The sequence below is a fragment of the Budorcas taxicolor genome, chromosome 10 (assembly GCF_023091745.1).
Source record: "Budorcas taxicolor isolate Tak-1 chromosome 10, Takin1.1, whole genome shotgun sequence".
Taxonomy (NCBI): Eukaryota; Metazoa; Chordata; class Mammalia; order Artiodactyla; family Bovidae; genus Budorcas; species Budorcas taxicolor.
In genome coordinates this window covers 82,654,943-82,670,276 of record NC_068919.1, presented here as the reverse complement: position 1 = coordinate 82,670,276, position 15,334 = coordinate 82,654,943, and the positions used below count along the sequence as shown (strand labels likewise).

At 49.3% G+C, this 15,334-nt stretch overlaps 1 protein-coding gene across 2 annotated transcripts in view; it reads right to left on the bottom strand.

Moving 5' to 3' along the window:
- Positions 1–646: 646 nt before the first annotated feature.
- The window catches only part of DCAF4 (DDB1 and CUL4 associated factor 4), a 31,234-nt gene continuing 16,546 nt past the window's right edge, over positions 647–15,334 (bottom strand). The window contains exons 3-14 of one of the 2 annotated variants that reach the window (XM_052646444.1): positions 15,037–15,134; positions 14,456–14,613; positions 13,666–13,748; positions 12,455–12,557; positions 10,270–10,413; positions 9,536–9,585; positions 5,955–6,034; positions 4,855–4,950; positions 4,643–4,740; positions 3,614–3,787; positions 3,153–3,267; positions 647–1,620 (exon numbers count right to left, since the gene is read on the bottom strand). In XM_052646444.1, coding sequence (XP_052502404.1) covers positions 1,427–1,620; positions 3,153–3,267; positions 3,614–3,787; positions 4,643–4,740; positions 4,855–4,950; positions 5,955–6,034; positions 9,536–9,585; positions 10,270–10,413; positions 12,455–12,557; positions 13,666–13,748; positions 14,456–14,613; positions 15,037–15,134 — 1,393 coding nt within the window. In that variant the 3' untranslated portion in view covers positions 647–1,426. Of the gene's footprint in view, positions 1,621–3,152; positions 3,268–3,613; positions 3,788–4,642; positions 4,741–4,854; positions 4,954–5,954; positions 6,035–9,535; positions 9,586–10,269; positions 10,414–12,454; positions 12,558–13,665; positions 13,749–14,455; positions 14,614–15,036; positions 15,135–15,334 lie in introns of both variants that reach the window. The other variant, XM_052646443.1, reaches the window with a different exon arrangement.

Sequence of the window (15,334 nt, the reverse complement as noted above, 5' to 3'; positions counted from 1 at the left end):
ATTACTACTACCCTACCTCCTTTATGGGTTGTTTTAAGGGTCAAGTCAGGTTAAGATAGGGGAAAGTCATTTAGAAAACCTAAAGCTCTGAAAACATTTATTATACAGTTCATCTATTGGATGACCTTTCTGATACTCTAATAGAGTTTTGGATTTCTCTGTACATTAAGTTGTAGGAGGGTTCTGGCAGGACATAGATGTGTAACACTCAAGGGGGTAACTCTAGAGTGTTTTAATTGGTAAAGCACATTGGACTAGCAACAGAGAGATGCAATTACCAGCTGCAGGTCTGAAGGGACAAATGGAGAGAAGTTCCTGGAATCCAGAGGGCTGTGTTCCAGCAGAAGCTGTAACCTGGGGTGGAGGGAAACAGCCACAGCCCTCCAAACCCCAACAGGAGGGGAGCCAGAAACTAACACTCTCCCCTCAAGCTCCTGCCCTCTTTCCTGCTGTTAGGTTCGATTGGCTGAACCCAACCCAGGCCAGGGACCCTGCTGAAAGCTTTGCAGCAAAGCCTCCCTTTGTTCCCTCACCCAAGATCTGAGCAGGTGTTGCCGTAGCTGGTTTGATGCTACAGCAGCCAAGCATCACGAGGTTCTAAATCATGAACAAAGCAACACACCATATTGTGGTTCTTTATTTGGTAGAAAGACAGGCTCTTTATATATTAATACTCTGTATAAACATCTCACAAACCGCTTCTCTTGGATTACAAAAAGGCAAAGCCCGTTTTCTTTGAATTGGGGTCCTTGAATGGATGTTCAAGTCACCACGATAAACACAGGAGCTGCTGTATCTAACATTCTGGAAGGTGCTTCAAGAAATGCACGCTAAGGCCTGCCTAGCATCTGAAAGGATCCATCTTTCCTTTGAAAGCCAATGAATGGTAATAAGTAAGAATCCCAGAGATCTGACACTGGTGTTGAGTGAGTTTGAGAAGGCTAATTTAATGATGACCAACTCAGCCTTAAAAATCTAGAGACTCAGAGAAATGGCTTCCCCTTCTTCTCACCTGGCTTTCTCAAGGATGTCTTTCTGGGACCCAGGCACTGACTACTAACAGTCTCATCAGGCTTCTTAAAAGGGTTTTTGGCGAAAAAAGCAGCTTTAGTTACTGTCTATCTTCAGCCTTTAGAAAATTATTTTTTGTTAAAAAAAGAGGGGGGCGGAGATCAAGAATTCAGCAAGAAATAGGCACCTTTTATGAAAAGGACTTTCAAGGCTCACAACTTAATTGAAATCACTTTACTGAAGTATCTCCACATAAAACACAGCACCTCTTCCTCCGCAGCTGGATGGATGGTACATGTGCACACAGACGACCCACTTAAAATGCCCTCACTGGAAACAGCAATTGTGGCAAAAATACAGCTACCGTAGCTCCCTTGAGTAACATTCACATCCCTCCAGGCCGCACCCCGCAGAGTTAGCTGTAGGAGAAGCAGTAAAGGTCCTGCCGGACAGCCATGAGCAGCCCTGGCGCTCCCCGGGTGCCCCCAAGCCGAGAAGAGAAGGCCACGCTGGGAATGTCGGCCTTGGAGGTGGGGTATGGGGAGGGTATGGTTCTGAGTAGTTGGCCATCATGGAGGCTCCAGATTCTCGTGTAGCAGTCCTGACCCACTAAGAAAGAGGGAAGACATGCGGCAGGTTAGTGAGAAAGCACAGGACCGGGGCGGGGGGCGGGGGGCGGGAACTATGGCCCCAGCTTCCGCGATTCCTAACGGCTAAAGGTGATTCCACGTGAGCCAAGCAAACTCACAACGGAAACTGTCTCTACAGATAAGATGTCCCTTTTGAAAATGAAAGTTACAGGTTGCCCTGGTGCTCCAGGATCACGAGTCACCGGTGTTCAAAGGGACAAGACACAAAGGCTGGCTGTGACACCCTGGGTGGTTCATGGGGCATCTTGGCTATTGGGTGGCCCATTCTGTTTCTCTTGGTGACAAGGGCTGTTCAAGAGGGAGCTCAGCCCACCTGTTCTAGATGACATGCAGCTCATTTCCTTTTTATGAGATAGTAACCAGGACGATCTCTTTAATTTCATTATATCCCCGGGCAAATTGGGTGATAACTCCCTCCAAAACATTTTCTGCTTTAATGATTCAGTTCATAAGACTTTATAGTCTTCAGTGTTCATAGGTCAGAGGAAAGAGACACCAGACACCACTGATTACAGCAGCCCGGACAGCCAATATATGCTACTGGGGGAAAAGGGCAGACCTTAGGCATCACGGATTTCAGTGTGTGCTTCTGAGCATCCGAGCTGACTCTCTGACCTTAGGGGTGGGTCAGTTCCGGCTGTGCAGTTCAAGGATTACTGCAGCCAGCCCACTCCCTACACCTGCTTCGCAGCAAAGCTCATATCTTTTCTATCGTCCAGAACACAGAAACTCTTCTGTGGTGAAAACTTGTGGAAAACAGACTTAAGGAAGCTAACTGCTGGTGGTGTGGTAAGAGTCGTAAAAAATTCTAAGTTCTAGCGAAGTGATGCTTCTCAGCCACAAAAAATTTCACAGCAGAGAAGTACTTTCTGTAGGAATATTAGAAAATTTGAGATCTGTGAAGACTGAGAACATACCCCTTAATGCCAAGGGCCTACTGCCTTGTGAAACTGCCAAATAATTATATAATATAATCTGTGATCAACTTGTAACTCCTTTCAAGGGGGTTTGGTGCTCGAAAGCTCTGCTTCTATTCTACACATCATGGGATCACAGCGGTGGTGGTAAAGGGACCGGGCATTGGTTCCTTTACAATGACCTTCATCTCTTTTCTCAACATCCTCTGGTAGAAACATGAGTACAAAGAACAGGGAGCTCAAGCTTTTCGACAGGACGGCCGCCCTGAATGTGGACCTGGTGAACAGACTTAACCCCCACACCCAGGTCTCCTACGTTGCTGTGTTTCATTGCTCCTCACTGGCCTGTAACTGAAGTGATGTCTGCCCAGTGACATGGAGACAAAGGGCTATCCACATGCTGGGGGTTAAACTGTTGCTCACTGATGGCCAACTTTGCACCCCATCTTGACTCCCAGACCCAACTGTCCAAACCCCCTTTATTCAGCTTGTCAGAGTCATGTCTTCTCTGCTTTAGCTGCTGGGGGTCCTCAGGGTCAGGGTCAGTGGGATGGAGCGCCTCGTCCCCAGCTACCTGCCACCACGATTCCTTCCTCTTCGTGCACATGCAGGGGCAGGTGGGCATACTCGTTCACGTGCCCTGCATACTGCCTGATGCACTTGGTGGCCCTCAGGTCCCACAGCTTGATCTGTGGGAAGAAGCACAGAGGCTGTCAGGAAGGGTCTATGAGCAGGTCCTGGTGAGCCCCAGGTGTGAAAGCCAGCGGGGACGAGGTGGTCTCCACAGACCACCTCAAGTGAGAAAATGCCTGGTCTGAGTCTGAGAACCCATCAGAGGCACCAGGACCAGTGCCCCATCCCTTTAGACCAGACAGGGCTCTGAGTGGGTGGCAAAGCAGCTGCCCTGCACACCTGGCACCTCACTTGGTCTCCATGCCTCTCCCCTGCCGCGGTCCGACACAGGAGTCTCTCCCGCCAAGCCCCTCCCCTGGCCCAGAGCAGCTCCCGCAGCTGCAGAGTCAGTGGTACCCGTACCGTTCCGGCCATGTCAGACGCCATCAGGCACTGTTCTTCTTGGAGGATCTGCACAGAGGTCACTGCAGAGTCATGGAACAGGCGGGTGGCCTTCCAGCCCTTGCCCTGATTTTGACAACGCAGATCAATGGCAAAGATTTCGCCAGAACGACAGCCGTTAAATAGCAAAGGAGCCTGTGGAGAGAAGGACTGCTTGGTACCTCCCTCCACGGCTGCGAAGGGTGAGTCCCCCAGAACACAGCCCCCTGCCTCCCTTCTCTGGATCAGAGGGATAGGTAGAGGCAGGCTGGTTAGGGTTCGAGCTTCAGTGGAGATGGAAGGGTTTCTTATCAAAGGTCAAGAACTGGATACCATGTGTCCCTCCAGTGTCCTCCCCGCTGGCTGCGATGGGCCCCTAAGGCCTCACCCTGAACCCCTCCCCTTCCGTGAAGTGAGGGTGTCCCGTCCCCGCCCAGGTTGTGAGTTAGGAAGTAGGTGATGAGAGTGGAGTAACACAGACTAGAAATCCAGGGAAGACATGGGTCCCAAATAGCATGGGAAGATGGCTGAAGAAACCGGAATGAGGAGTTCTGTGCTTATTGCCAAAAGCAGGTCGGCACATCTCTTCCACGCTTTGAAAGAAAGGTGGCATTTTCTACAGGTCAAGTCTTTGAAATGTAGTAAGGACCAGAATTTTGATTTTTAAATTTCATGGGTAGCTTGACAACTGCATATAAAACTGTTACTAACTGGGACATAATTTATACATTAAAACTTTTTTATGGTCCTGCTGGCTAATCTAAGTACTCAAGAACTAACACTTCATTGAAACTTTAGGAAGCTGCTGAAAGCCAGCTGAGCCAGGCCTTTCCAGATCGGCCAAATCTCATCCAGCACTGACTTATTCACCCATGAATCACTTTGGATGCCCGCTTTTTCCCTGCAAATGAGAGACGAGGACTAGACCGCATGCCAGGGAATCCCATTCCAACCCAGCACAAGGGCCCCTTTCGGGAAACTCTGAGTTAGGCCGTCCCCAGTGCAACCAACCGTGACGGCAAACTGCTGGGTCAAGACGTCGCTGCTGGTTCCAAACGACTGCCGGTGTCCCGTCACCACGCTGGTCACCAGGACTCGCCGAGACAAGCCTGACGGAGACGGAGACGTGGCGGACAATGTCCCTCTCGGTCCGGGGAGAGGGAACTGTGGACCGGCGTTTCGGGTCTGGGCCCTCCCTCACCCTGGGCAGCTGGGTGGCTCACCTGTACTAAAGCAGTTGTTTGCCTGGATGTTCAGGGACCACGCACAGGACCAGGCCCCGGGGATCCGGAAACTGCAGAGCATGCCAGGCCGGTCTCCTGCTGAGGGAACAGCAGCAGTGTTTCAAGTCCAGCTGTGCAATCTTAAGCAAACCTTCTGTTCATTTTTTAAAATTGATAAAACATACATTAAGGGCACAAACCATACTATATCCCTTAATGAGTTTTCTCAAAGTAAGTAGAGCTATATAACCGCCACCCAGGTTGACAGAACATTCTAGTACACTGATACTCTTCATGTTTCTTCCCAATTACTACCCTCCTCACTCCTCCCTAAAGGAAACCACTATCCTGACTTCTAAGAGCCTCTCTTGGTTTTGTAAGGCAAATTCTGAACCTCTTTTTGCCTCAGTTTCCTCATCTGTAAAATGGTGATACTACATCCTCCTGCTTCACAAACTGGCTGTATGATGAAATGCTAGGCACAAGGCTAAGTGTGCATTAAATCACTTAATCTTCCATGTAACCCGAGGGGGCAGATATTTACTTTCCAGAGGTTAAGCAATCTCTTCAAGATGGGTAGGGGCAGACCTGGATTCATGCCAGGTCTACCTGAGAGGCCTGATCCTTGTCTCTGATCCTAATTCTCTGAAACTGAAAACTTCATATCCAGAATGCTGCCAGGCCGTCAGGCTGCCTTCAGCCATACAGAATCTAAGTATCCCTCACAGCACCTTCCATACAGTAGGAGCTTAACAGATGCTCTCTTGGTCATCTGTATATAGGCAGCCTAAATAAATATTTTCATCTCCTATATTGGTTATACATGCTTTTAACTGTTCTGGCTGCTGAAAAGACCTAAAAGGAGGGGATAAGTGAAGATGTACATGCTTCCAGTACAAATCCTGGGTGGAGTTTAAGGAATCCTCCCAGGTGCTCTGCAGATCGTCCCCACCCTGCGAGCTCCCACTTAAGACTCACCAGCCTGTGGTCCCCACCCATCTTGTCCAAGCCATCATCACAGAGCTTATGCTGCTGCTGGCTGCAGCTCCTGGGAGGCAGAGGACAAAGATGTCCCCCAGCACCTCCTTATCCATCAGTACCTGCATGATTACTGACAAACAGCGACGTGGGGAGCAGGGTGGCACAGCCCGGAGTCTCTGCAATTCCCATGAGGCACAGCCTGGAAAAGCTGTTAAGGACAGTCAAGAACGAGTCTCCTCTAGGAGGAGAATGGGCATCAGCACTCTTCAAAAAAATCATCCACATTTAACAGGCTCACATTTTCCATATTTAGTTTTGGATATTTTAAAAGGAAAAAAATGTCACAGATACACTTAAAGGCCCCTTTTAACTTCCCCCACACAGAGAGAATTGCTACTCTAAAACAAGTCTGAGTTCTAGGCCTTAATATTTCTACTACACAGTGTTTGTCCATAAGCAATGTAAAGAAGCATTTGATTTTAAAATACATGTAAACGGTATCACACACAATCTTCTACAACTGTTCAACGTACATTGTCTCCGAGACGTAACTGCGGTTGTGTTTGCAGCTCTGGTTCAACCACTTGCACCAGAGAGCACTCCTTTGTATGAACAGACCACAATTTATTTATCTGGGATCCTGCTGCTGGGCACTGAAGTGGGTTTTGCCCCCAACCCGCATCCTTTTTTCCTCTCTTCTTGTCCTTCTGTCTTCCACTCCCATGTATGGGAAGCTTCTCTTAAAAGTTTCTTACACCTGTGATAAGGGTTTCACTTTACACTACAGTGTGCGATACATACACAAACATTTGAAACAGGAGTTCCATAAAACATTCACCCTTACTAAATAGGAAACTGGTATTTTCTAGCAGTTTTCCCCATTCTCCTACACCAAAACTTGGCACTATCAGACCTTAAAAACTGCGTTTATCTGAATGGGTATAAATTATCTTTTAATTTGCATTTCTGACTACATCTGATAGTCATCAGGTTTCCCGTTCTCTGAGCTGTCACTTTACATCCTTTGCCTGCTTTTCTACTGGACCGTCTTCTGATTTGGTTCCTTTCCCTTCAGAGTTTCAACAGGAACCTGTGTTTATTCCCTACTTCCTTGCCTTTTTACTCTTCAACCCACTGAAATCCAGGTCAGACCTTCACCTTTTCAGCGAAATGTTCTCCACCAAGGTCTCCAGTGAGCTCTTAATACCTAAACCCGATGAACGCCTTCCAGTCCTGCCCTGAGCCATGCAGCATAGTTTCTAACGACACTCCTTGGCTCCATAAGCACTCCCCCGGCGTTCCATCCTTGCACCTTCTATCACTAAGACACCTCAGCCTAGGCTCTAAAGCCTCTTAAACTTGTCTCTCCTCCACTCCTGCTCATCAGTTCACTCTCCACTACTCTTGGTCCTGCAGCAGCCTTCCATCCAAGGTCTCATCCTCACCAGTCAGCCACCCTCACTGCCATGAGAAGTGAATCCATGACCACCGTTCTCAAGGGGCATCCCACAGCCCTGAGGATTTGGTTTGGCAAGGTCCTACCTAGCCAAAAACATCATGGCTACCAAGCCACTTACTGCTGCCCAATGTGCCAAGCTTGCTTCTCACTATTCCTTCTAATGGGCACTCTGTCCCCTCCTTCCCATGTGGGAGTCACCTCCAGAAAGGCCACCCAAATCCTGTACTCTACAACTGCCCCATGGCCATCACTGCAGACTCGATCACCTGTTGAGGTGCCCAGTTCCAGCCTTCCACAGGGATTGCAGATGCTCAATAAATGATGGAATGAATATACACACTTCATTGAAAAATGGACATCTATGCTAAGCAGGCAACAGTCTTGACCACCTGCATGTGTGACGTATGTATGGTATCATGTTGCCTTGGGTGGTAAGCCTCGTGTTAAGTATCTCTAGTACAGAGGCTGTTGAAACTATACATGAGAACCCTGTGTCTGGGCAGCTCAATTCTTTCTTAAATAAATTTCTTTTCCTTTTAGGTTTGTAGGGCAAGGATGGGAGAAAGTCCTTACCCATGTTATTATGGCTGAAACCCAGGTTACACTCAAGCTCTGCATGGTACTTGCAAGGGCCAGTATCAAAGATTTAATCCTTTAATAGGCCACAGGTCAATGAAGAAACTAGTTAAGTGTAGAAAAAATTCAGTCGAACCTTCTGCCACTCCAGAGAAAAGAGCAGATGGCTGGTCTGAACCAGGTGTCATTTTTGTAAAGGGAGAAAGTTCAAGGCCTTCAGTAAAAGCAGCAGGTGTATAAAAGCCTGATTACCTGAAATGACCACCAGAGGGCAAGCTGCTGATTAAACAGCAATAGACCCGTCATTAAACCCCATTACAGGCGTACTTTGTTTTACAATGCTTTGCTTTACTGCTCTTTGCAGATGGTGGGCTTTTTTATTTTTATTTTTTAAAACAAACTGAAGATCTGTAGCAACCTGATGTTGAGCAAGTTCACTACTGTTGCTATTTTCCCAGGGGCATTTGTTCATTTTGTGTTTCTGTGTCACATTTTGTTAATTCTCACAATAGTTCAAAATTTTTCATTACTATTTTATGTTATAGTAATCTGTAATCAACGATCTTTCATGTCTATTGCAAAAAGATTGACTTGTCTTCAAACAAGTCAAACTCAGGTGATGATTAGCACTTTTAACAGTATTTGTAAGTTAAGGTGTGTACGTTGTTGCTCAAATATAATGCTGCTGCACACTTAATAGGATAGTGTAAACAACTTTTATGTGTACTGGGAAAGCAAAAAATTCATGTGACTTGCTTTATTATGATATTCTCTTTGTTGCACTTGTCTGGAACTGAACCTACATGCTGAGGTAGGCCTGTAAATGAATTTTTATCCTCACAAAGAGAAGCATGGAAAAGTGCCATATTTTCTGAAGATCAGAAATGGGAATGAGGTTCGTGTTTTGCCTTTTTAAAGGCTTGATCTCTCCTGCCCTCTGGTGAGATCGAGAGAGTAACAGGTGGTCCTATCACTACACAAACCCCACCAAACGAAAGCCACCTAAAACTTTCTACTTACAGAACACACACACTTTGTCTTACATAAAATTTATAATCATAAAATTTATAATCAGATCCTAATAAAAACCCTTTGAAACAAAGTGTTGTGGAACAAATTAAAAAAAAAAAACAAACACAACTCCCCCTTAAAAAAGAATCCCCTACAATCTGGGAAGGGAAGATGGAGACTAGAATGAAGAGTGCTCTGAAGAAGGCCATCAGGGGGCAGCAACCTAGGCCCAGAGCCCACAGCCCCAGTCCACGTCCAAGAAACATCCTCTCTGGTGTGCCGTCAGCCTCCCCGCCGCCTGCACGGTTCCCCCTCTTCCCTCTGTCTCAGGAGGACCTGGGGTCCCTTTCCAAGGCTTTACTGTTCCTTTGTGCTCGGTTCCTCTGCTAAAGCACTGACTCTCGAGCCCCGAACTCTGTCTGATACAGGTGCCATCAGCACAGTTCCAGCGCTTCAGCTACTTCTCTGTGCTCCATGGGGATCCCTGTTTTCTAGCGGGTGCGCCGCTCTTTCCTCCAGGGGAGACATGCCTGCAGAATGGCCCAGACCTCTGGACACTAAGACACCAAGACACAGTCTCACAAACCCCACAGGTGCCCAGGTCTACACCAGTGTGCAGCCTGCCCACCAAACCTCTTAACTGCCCAAAGATACAGAACGTGGGAATCCAGGTGATTCAGCGAGGCCCAGCACATGGCGTTCACCTGGTGAGGAAACACACAGGGAGATGGGAAGACTGGTCTGACCGCCAACTTAGAAACAGACGCTTTCTTACAGAACACAGCCACGTGACTGCTTTCTTCAGGTCTCACTCCTTGAACAGGGGCTGGAACGAGCTTCTGAGGACAAGGAAGCTCCCTGCCCACCGCGTAGAACCTCGAGGGCAAGGGGAGGAAGCAACTCCTGGATGGGGGTCCTTCATCATCAGCACGGGGGCCTCATAATGAGGCATCTGGTATCCCCTCCAGGGAGGGGGTAGATTCTCTGCAACAGATCTCACTTAACCCAGAAACCATTTTCAACCTGTGTCTTGTGGCCTAGGTCTCAACCGAAGAGGAAATCATAGCTTCTTACAGATGTCATCACCCCAAATCAATGTAAAGGCTGCCCCCTAGTCAGCAAGCAAGCCTCTTACATTTATGTAAATTTCAGTGCTGGCTAGACTGGCTGGGAGATGGAACGTGGAAAGACGCAGTGGGAGGACACTCTGCCCACCATGGGGCACCTCCCAGGAGCTAAAACGCAACGTTTTCCCTTGTGAAAATGAGGTAACAGAGCCCTGCTTCCTTCACCAAGCCCTCTCCTCTCTTCTGAGTGTGGCTAACTGCCGCAGTGCCCTGGATCCAAAGGCAAAGCGGCTGCCAAGGCTACAGCGCAGGGCAGCGTACCTTCCGGTTGGTGAAATAGAGGTTTTCGTGCATGTGCACCCTGAACGTGGGGGTCTTCAGGCCGTGCAGGCTGATGATGCCGTACTTGGAGCCCCCGACTTTGACATCGTTCACAGTGAAGAGCCGGTCACTGTTGGTATCCACCTGGAGAGGGGAGGTGGACTGTGGGTGACCGCCCAGGCTGAGCCAGGTGGGCTGCCTAAGACCAACTGCCCAGCCCCCACGTTCTCTGTGCATTTCCACCAGGTGAGGGCCCCTGTCCTTGAGGGAATGTGGAGTGACCTGACTTGCCCCTACGTGGTGTAGCCATCATTGGGCAAAGCTAACAGGTATCTGGTCTCACAACTCAGGAGCAAAAACGGCAGTGAGGGGCACGGCCAGCAAGTCTGACCTCACTCAACTGGGTGTGGGAGAATCCTAACGTCCACCCAGAGGACTGCTCAGATGAGCCTCATGGTGACACAGCACGTAGCCATCATGCAGGCCACACAGCAATGTGGGAAATGCTAGTTATAACCGCCAAGTGCTAAAAGATTCCTATTACACAGCTACTATGATTACCACTGCAGGAGACCCCAGTTCGATTCCTGGGTCGGGAAGATCTGCTGGAGAAGGGAAAGGCTAACCCCCCCAGTATTCTCAGGCTTCCGTTGTGGCTCAGCTGGTAAAGAATCCGCCCGCAATGCGGGAGATCTGGGTTTGATCTTTGGGTTGGGAAGATCCCCTGGAGAAGGGAAAGGCTATCCACCCCAGTATTGTGGCCTGGAGAATGCCATGGACTGTATAGTCTATGGGGTGGCAAAGAGTCGGACATGACTGAGCGACTTTCACTTTACTATGATTACCACCAAGTAAAAAAAGGCACTGCGTAGGGAAAAAAATTGCTATAAAAAGATGGCACTGGGATGTGGGCTATTTTTAAGCTTTTCTTTTCTCATTTAAAAAATATGGTTAATTATTTCAAAGCAAAACCTTTATATGTGTGTTTTTTAATATATATGTATAAATATACACGTATACACACCAGTTTGGATGCTGGTGAAAACAGACTTCCTTTGTAAGCTCACTCGGCAAGAACAGGTATGTTCCTGAAGAATCATTACCACGGCTAGCGTCAGATTGAAAATCTGATCCCTGGGTGAAAAACTGCCCTTCCCACCCCTCTGGTCACACCTGGCATCCAGGCGTCGTAACTGAGAGACGGGGAGGGTCCTGCAAGCACCAGCACCGGAGGGTGAGGGCCGAGGGCCCAGGCCCTGCTTAGCGGCGGGCGCACAGTGACCTCTACCGTCCCCGCCAGGTCTACTGGAGGGAGGGGGCTCCGGAGGGGAACCCACCACCAGAAAGAATTCTGCTCGATTCAGGTCAAACTATACTCCAAACACAGGACAGAATGTGAGTCCTGGCCCCCAACACCCCTTCCGCAGAAGGATTCTGCTGCTGAGGTCTCTTGGGGCTGGACCTCAATGGTCAATTCCATCGCCTCAGCCTTCCGTCCTACCAGCAGACCACTGAGGTTCTCTCACTCTCCTTGACTGGCCCTCCGCCTCCAGGAAGGCCCCCAGGGGTTGCCAGTCTAGCTCAGCGGTCTGACTCCTTCTGTCTGGGTGGACACTCTGATCCTCTGCCAACATTTCTCTGGCCCCTGGCTTCTGGTTCGGGTCTAACTGGAAGTGGGAACTTTCTGTTTCCCAGAAATGATGCAATGGATGATGAAGTGGAGGTGTGCTGGATGAGCAGGCCCTGCTACTGAGGTCAGGGACAAAGCAAGAGACGAATACGCTATTGCTTCTGAAGGACGCTGGAACTTTAGGTGTGGCCACCAAATCCTGTCTAGCATGGAAAGGATTAGAGGCCCCTGGTCCACCATGTACTTTCTCACCTGTGTACACAACATACCCACTGGAAAGTTACTTTGTGATGGTTCTCCGTTGGCATGTGCGGACTGTGGCTTTAATGACTGTCAAGCGACACAGCTGTAGTGGGGGTGATAATGGTCACAGCACAGCCTGTCTCGCCAGCTTGGCATTTGCCACTGGGAGCTGCTTGTTAGAATCGTAATACCTGATTTCAAGGCTAGTGGCTTCTATGCAGTCAGGCTTGATGGAAACCAAAGCGAAGCCACGAATGGTCCAGGGGACGGCCACTACACCCTGGCACCCGGGGATGGCTCCCTTGCACTCACCATTATCAGGTTAAACTGGTCACTTGCCAAAGCGGAGGGATCTGAGCTCTGAATCTGGACCTTTTTCCTCTGCATGCAGCTCACTCGCAGCTCGTGCGCTAAACTGCAGAGGAGAAAGAGAGCAGCATGGGAGGGTGGACGCCGCACCTAAGTATCCACGAAGAAGACGCAGGGCTTCTGCTCTGTCCCCGACCCAGAAGACCATCTTTGTGGGTCAGTTCTCTCTCTGTGTTAAATCTCAGCAGCGGAGCCGAGCAAGGCCCCAAGGAAGCTCGATATAAGAATCTTAGGAAAACGACAGCAAAGAAATGGGTGGCTCACTCACGGTGTCAAAGAAGGTCACACTGGAAAGATTGGTTTTGGATCCTCTAGCGCAACTCTTTCTCTTAGGATGAAGAGCATGTGACCGAACGGAACAACCCGCTGCAGGGCACACAGTTCATGTGCAGCTGCCCACCCGATGGGCTCCTTTCCTCTTCACCAAGGACTGAGCATGTCTTCGGGTGAAGAACTAGACCTTTAACTCTTTCCCCAGCTGCCCTGGCTGATACTGCCTGTAGGGCCGGCCTCCCCCGGAGGGGGCCTCCCCAAGGGAGCCACCCACACTCATGTTGTTTCTTCTCGCCCCACTGTAGCAGGAAGAAGCAGAATGCAAGGGCTAGGAGCTCAGGCTTGGGAGTCAGATAGATGGTCGGTCCCCTTTCTACCTTTACCCTGAACAAATCACTCCACTGAGTCTCAGTCTCTTCTTTTGGAAGCTGGGGGAAGGGTCAACCTACCTCACGGGTCTTTAGCTAGAACTGTAGACATCACAAGCGTTTGAAATTTAGTACATACCCATTTAACCTGCCATTTTTGCTGACAACTCATTAGGAGAAAAGGAGGCAGAAGTCTGATGGGATGAAGTTAAAGGACCTTCTACTTAACTAGAAACAAACTACAGGTAACGAAGAGGAAACACCTTGAGAAATTCCTGCCCAGTTTCTCTGCCTAGAGGCATTCCCCGCTCTCCCTGGCTCTCGAGGGAAGGTGACGATCACAGGGCTGACTTCAGCAGCAGAAGGCAGGCTGTGGGCTGGAGCGCCTCCACTGTGAAGGCGCCTCAAAGAGCAGCTACGTGTGCTATGCTGACTTAATTCTTGGACCATGGAAATAAAAAAATAGGAAAAGAACACTGATGAAGAAAACATAACCATGAGGCATTGTCTTACCGGCAGTAACTGGTGGCGTTGAGAAAACCCAGCTTGCTTTTCTGGAGTAAGGAAGATGTATTAAATCCCAACCTGGCTATTTTCTAAATTAAAGAGAGAAAGGTGTGATGAAGTTTTCTGTTATTGTATAATGGATTCTATTTTTAGGATGCAATGAAGAAACAGGTACTAAGTTGACAGAAATTACACACATAAAAATCTCATCTTCTCCTCTCCTTGGAAAGAGGAAAAGCCTATCACAACAAAGTATGTGAGAGCTGCAAAGTCTGCTCAGCACCCCTCTCTCCAAGGCCCCGTCAACTTAAATCTGATACGAGGCCACTGAGCTGGCAAGTGCAGGAGAGGCCCTGGCCACTCAGGTCTGCATCATGCTTTCCATCTGAGCTACAGTGACTGTGGGGCCCGGATTTTCCATTCCACTGCTCCCGTGATCGCTGAGATATCCTGGCACCTCAGCCCCAGAAGGGATCCTGGAAACCCTCCTATCCAAACCACACGTTCTGGTTTTCCATTGAAAATATACAGTCACAGAGGCTGTATCCGGTTGCTAACCAAGAACCTCCGGGGGAGGAACAGAGTGTCAGGATTACTGATGAAATCCAGCAAATGAGAAAAGGCGGCGGTGGTGGGAGGAGTATCTTGCCTGTTCCTATTCTCTTCATCAGGTTCCCTTCAGGGAAGTGTGCTACGCCGAGTCTTATGGGGGGTGTTTCACTGACTCCTCCTTGCGGCAGTGGGTGGACGCTGGCAGGAGTGGAGGGGACGGGTCAGCCCCTGGGGCGGCACCTACCTTTCCCTGCTGCTTCTCTTCCTCTAGCAGCTTCAGCCTCTTGCGCTCCATTTCCTTCTGCCGGATACTCTCCTTTGTGAGCGGGTTGCAGTTGTTATGGCCAGGCAGCAAGCGGAAGTAGCGCTTCTTTTCAGGATCAAAGTAATAACCTGGTAGATCTTACGTCAAAAGAAATAAAACTCAACTTAAAACTCCATGAACTTAGCCACCCAATGAGGAGCCCAGGGGCCTGTCTACCACCCCTCCCATTGCTGGTCCTTCCCAAGGGACAGCAGGTGGATGAGCATTGCCAGTCACCACCCTGGGCCCGACTTCAGCCCTGCAGGGAGCCATTTGCCTCAGGATCTCGCTTCTTAACACACACAGCTCCTCCCTTGAGTGTTTCAACTTGCTCCCAGGATTTGCTCCGAGTCAGGAATGGGCTAATGACACACCTAGAGTGTACCACATACGAGTGAAGACACATAGGGCTGAGGAGAAGGATGGTCAGAACAGACAGAACCAGATGACGAGGGATGACTAGGTTTCATCTTTCCCCACAGGCAGGCCCCAGAAGAGCCCAGTCTGGCAGGTGGCCTTACCTGGCACAGAAGAGTTGCCAGCTGTGCTGGAGGTCGAGGGGGCCTCACCATGGCCATCGCTGGAACCCTGCGGGCTCTGCTGTGCCCCTGCGTCATTCCTGTTGACACACAGAGTAACTTGCAGCCAGTGAGTCCCAGTCATTCTGACCGTGGGGTCCTGCAGTTCCATAGCCTTCACATTCCCAACCCTTGATTACCTGGGAAGCACTGACCCTTCTCTTCCTTGGAAGCAATTTACCTACTGCCAATACACCAAAGTCAGGGCAAGGTTTTGGTTTCTCAGCCTTTACAGGATGCA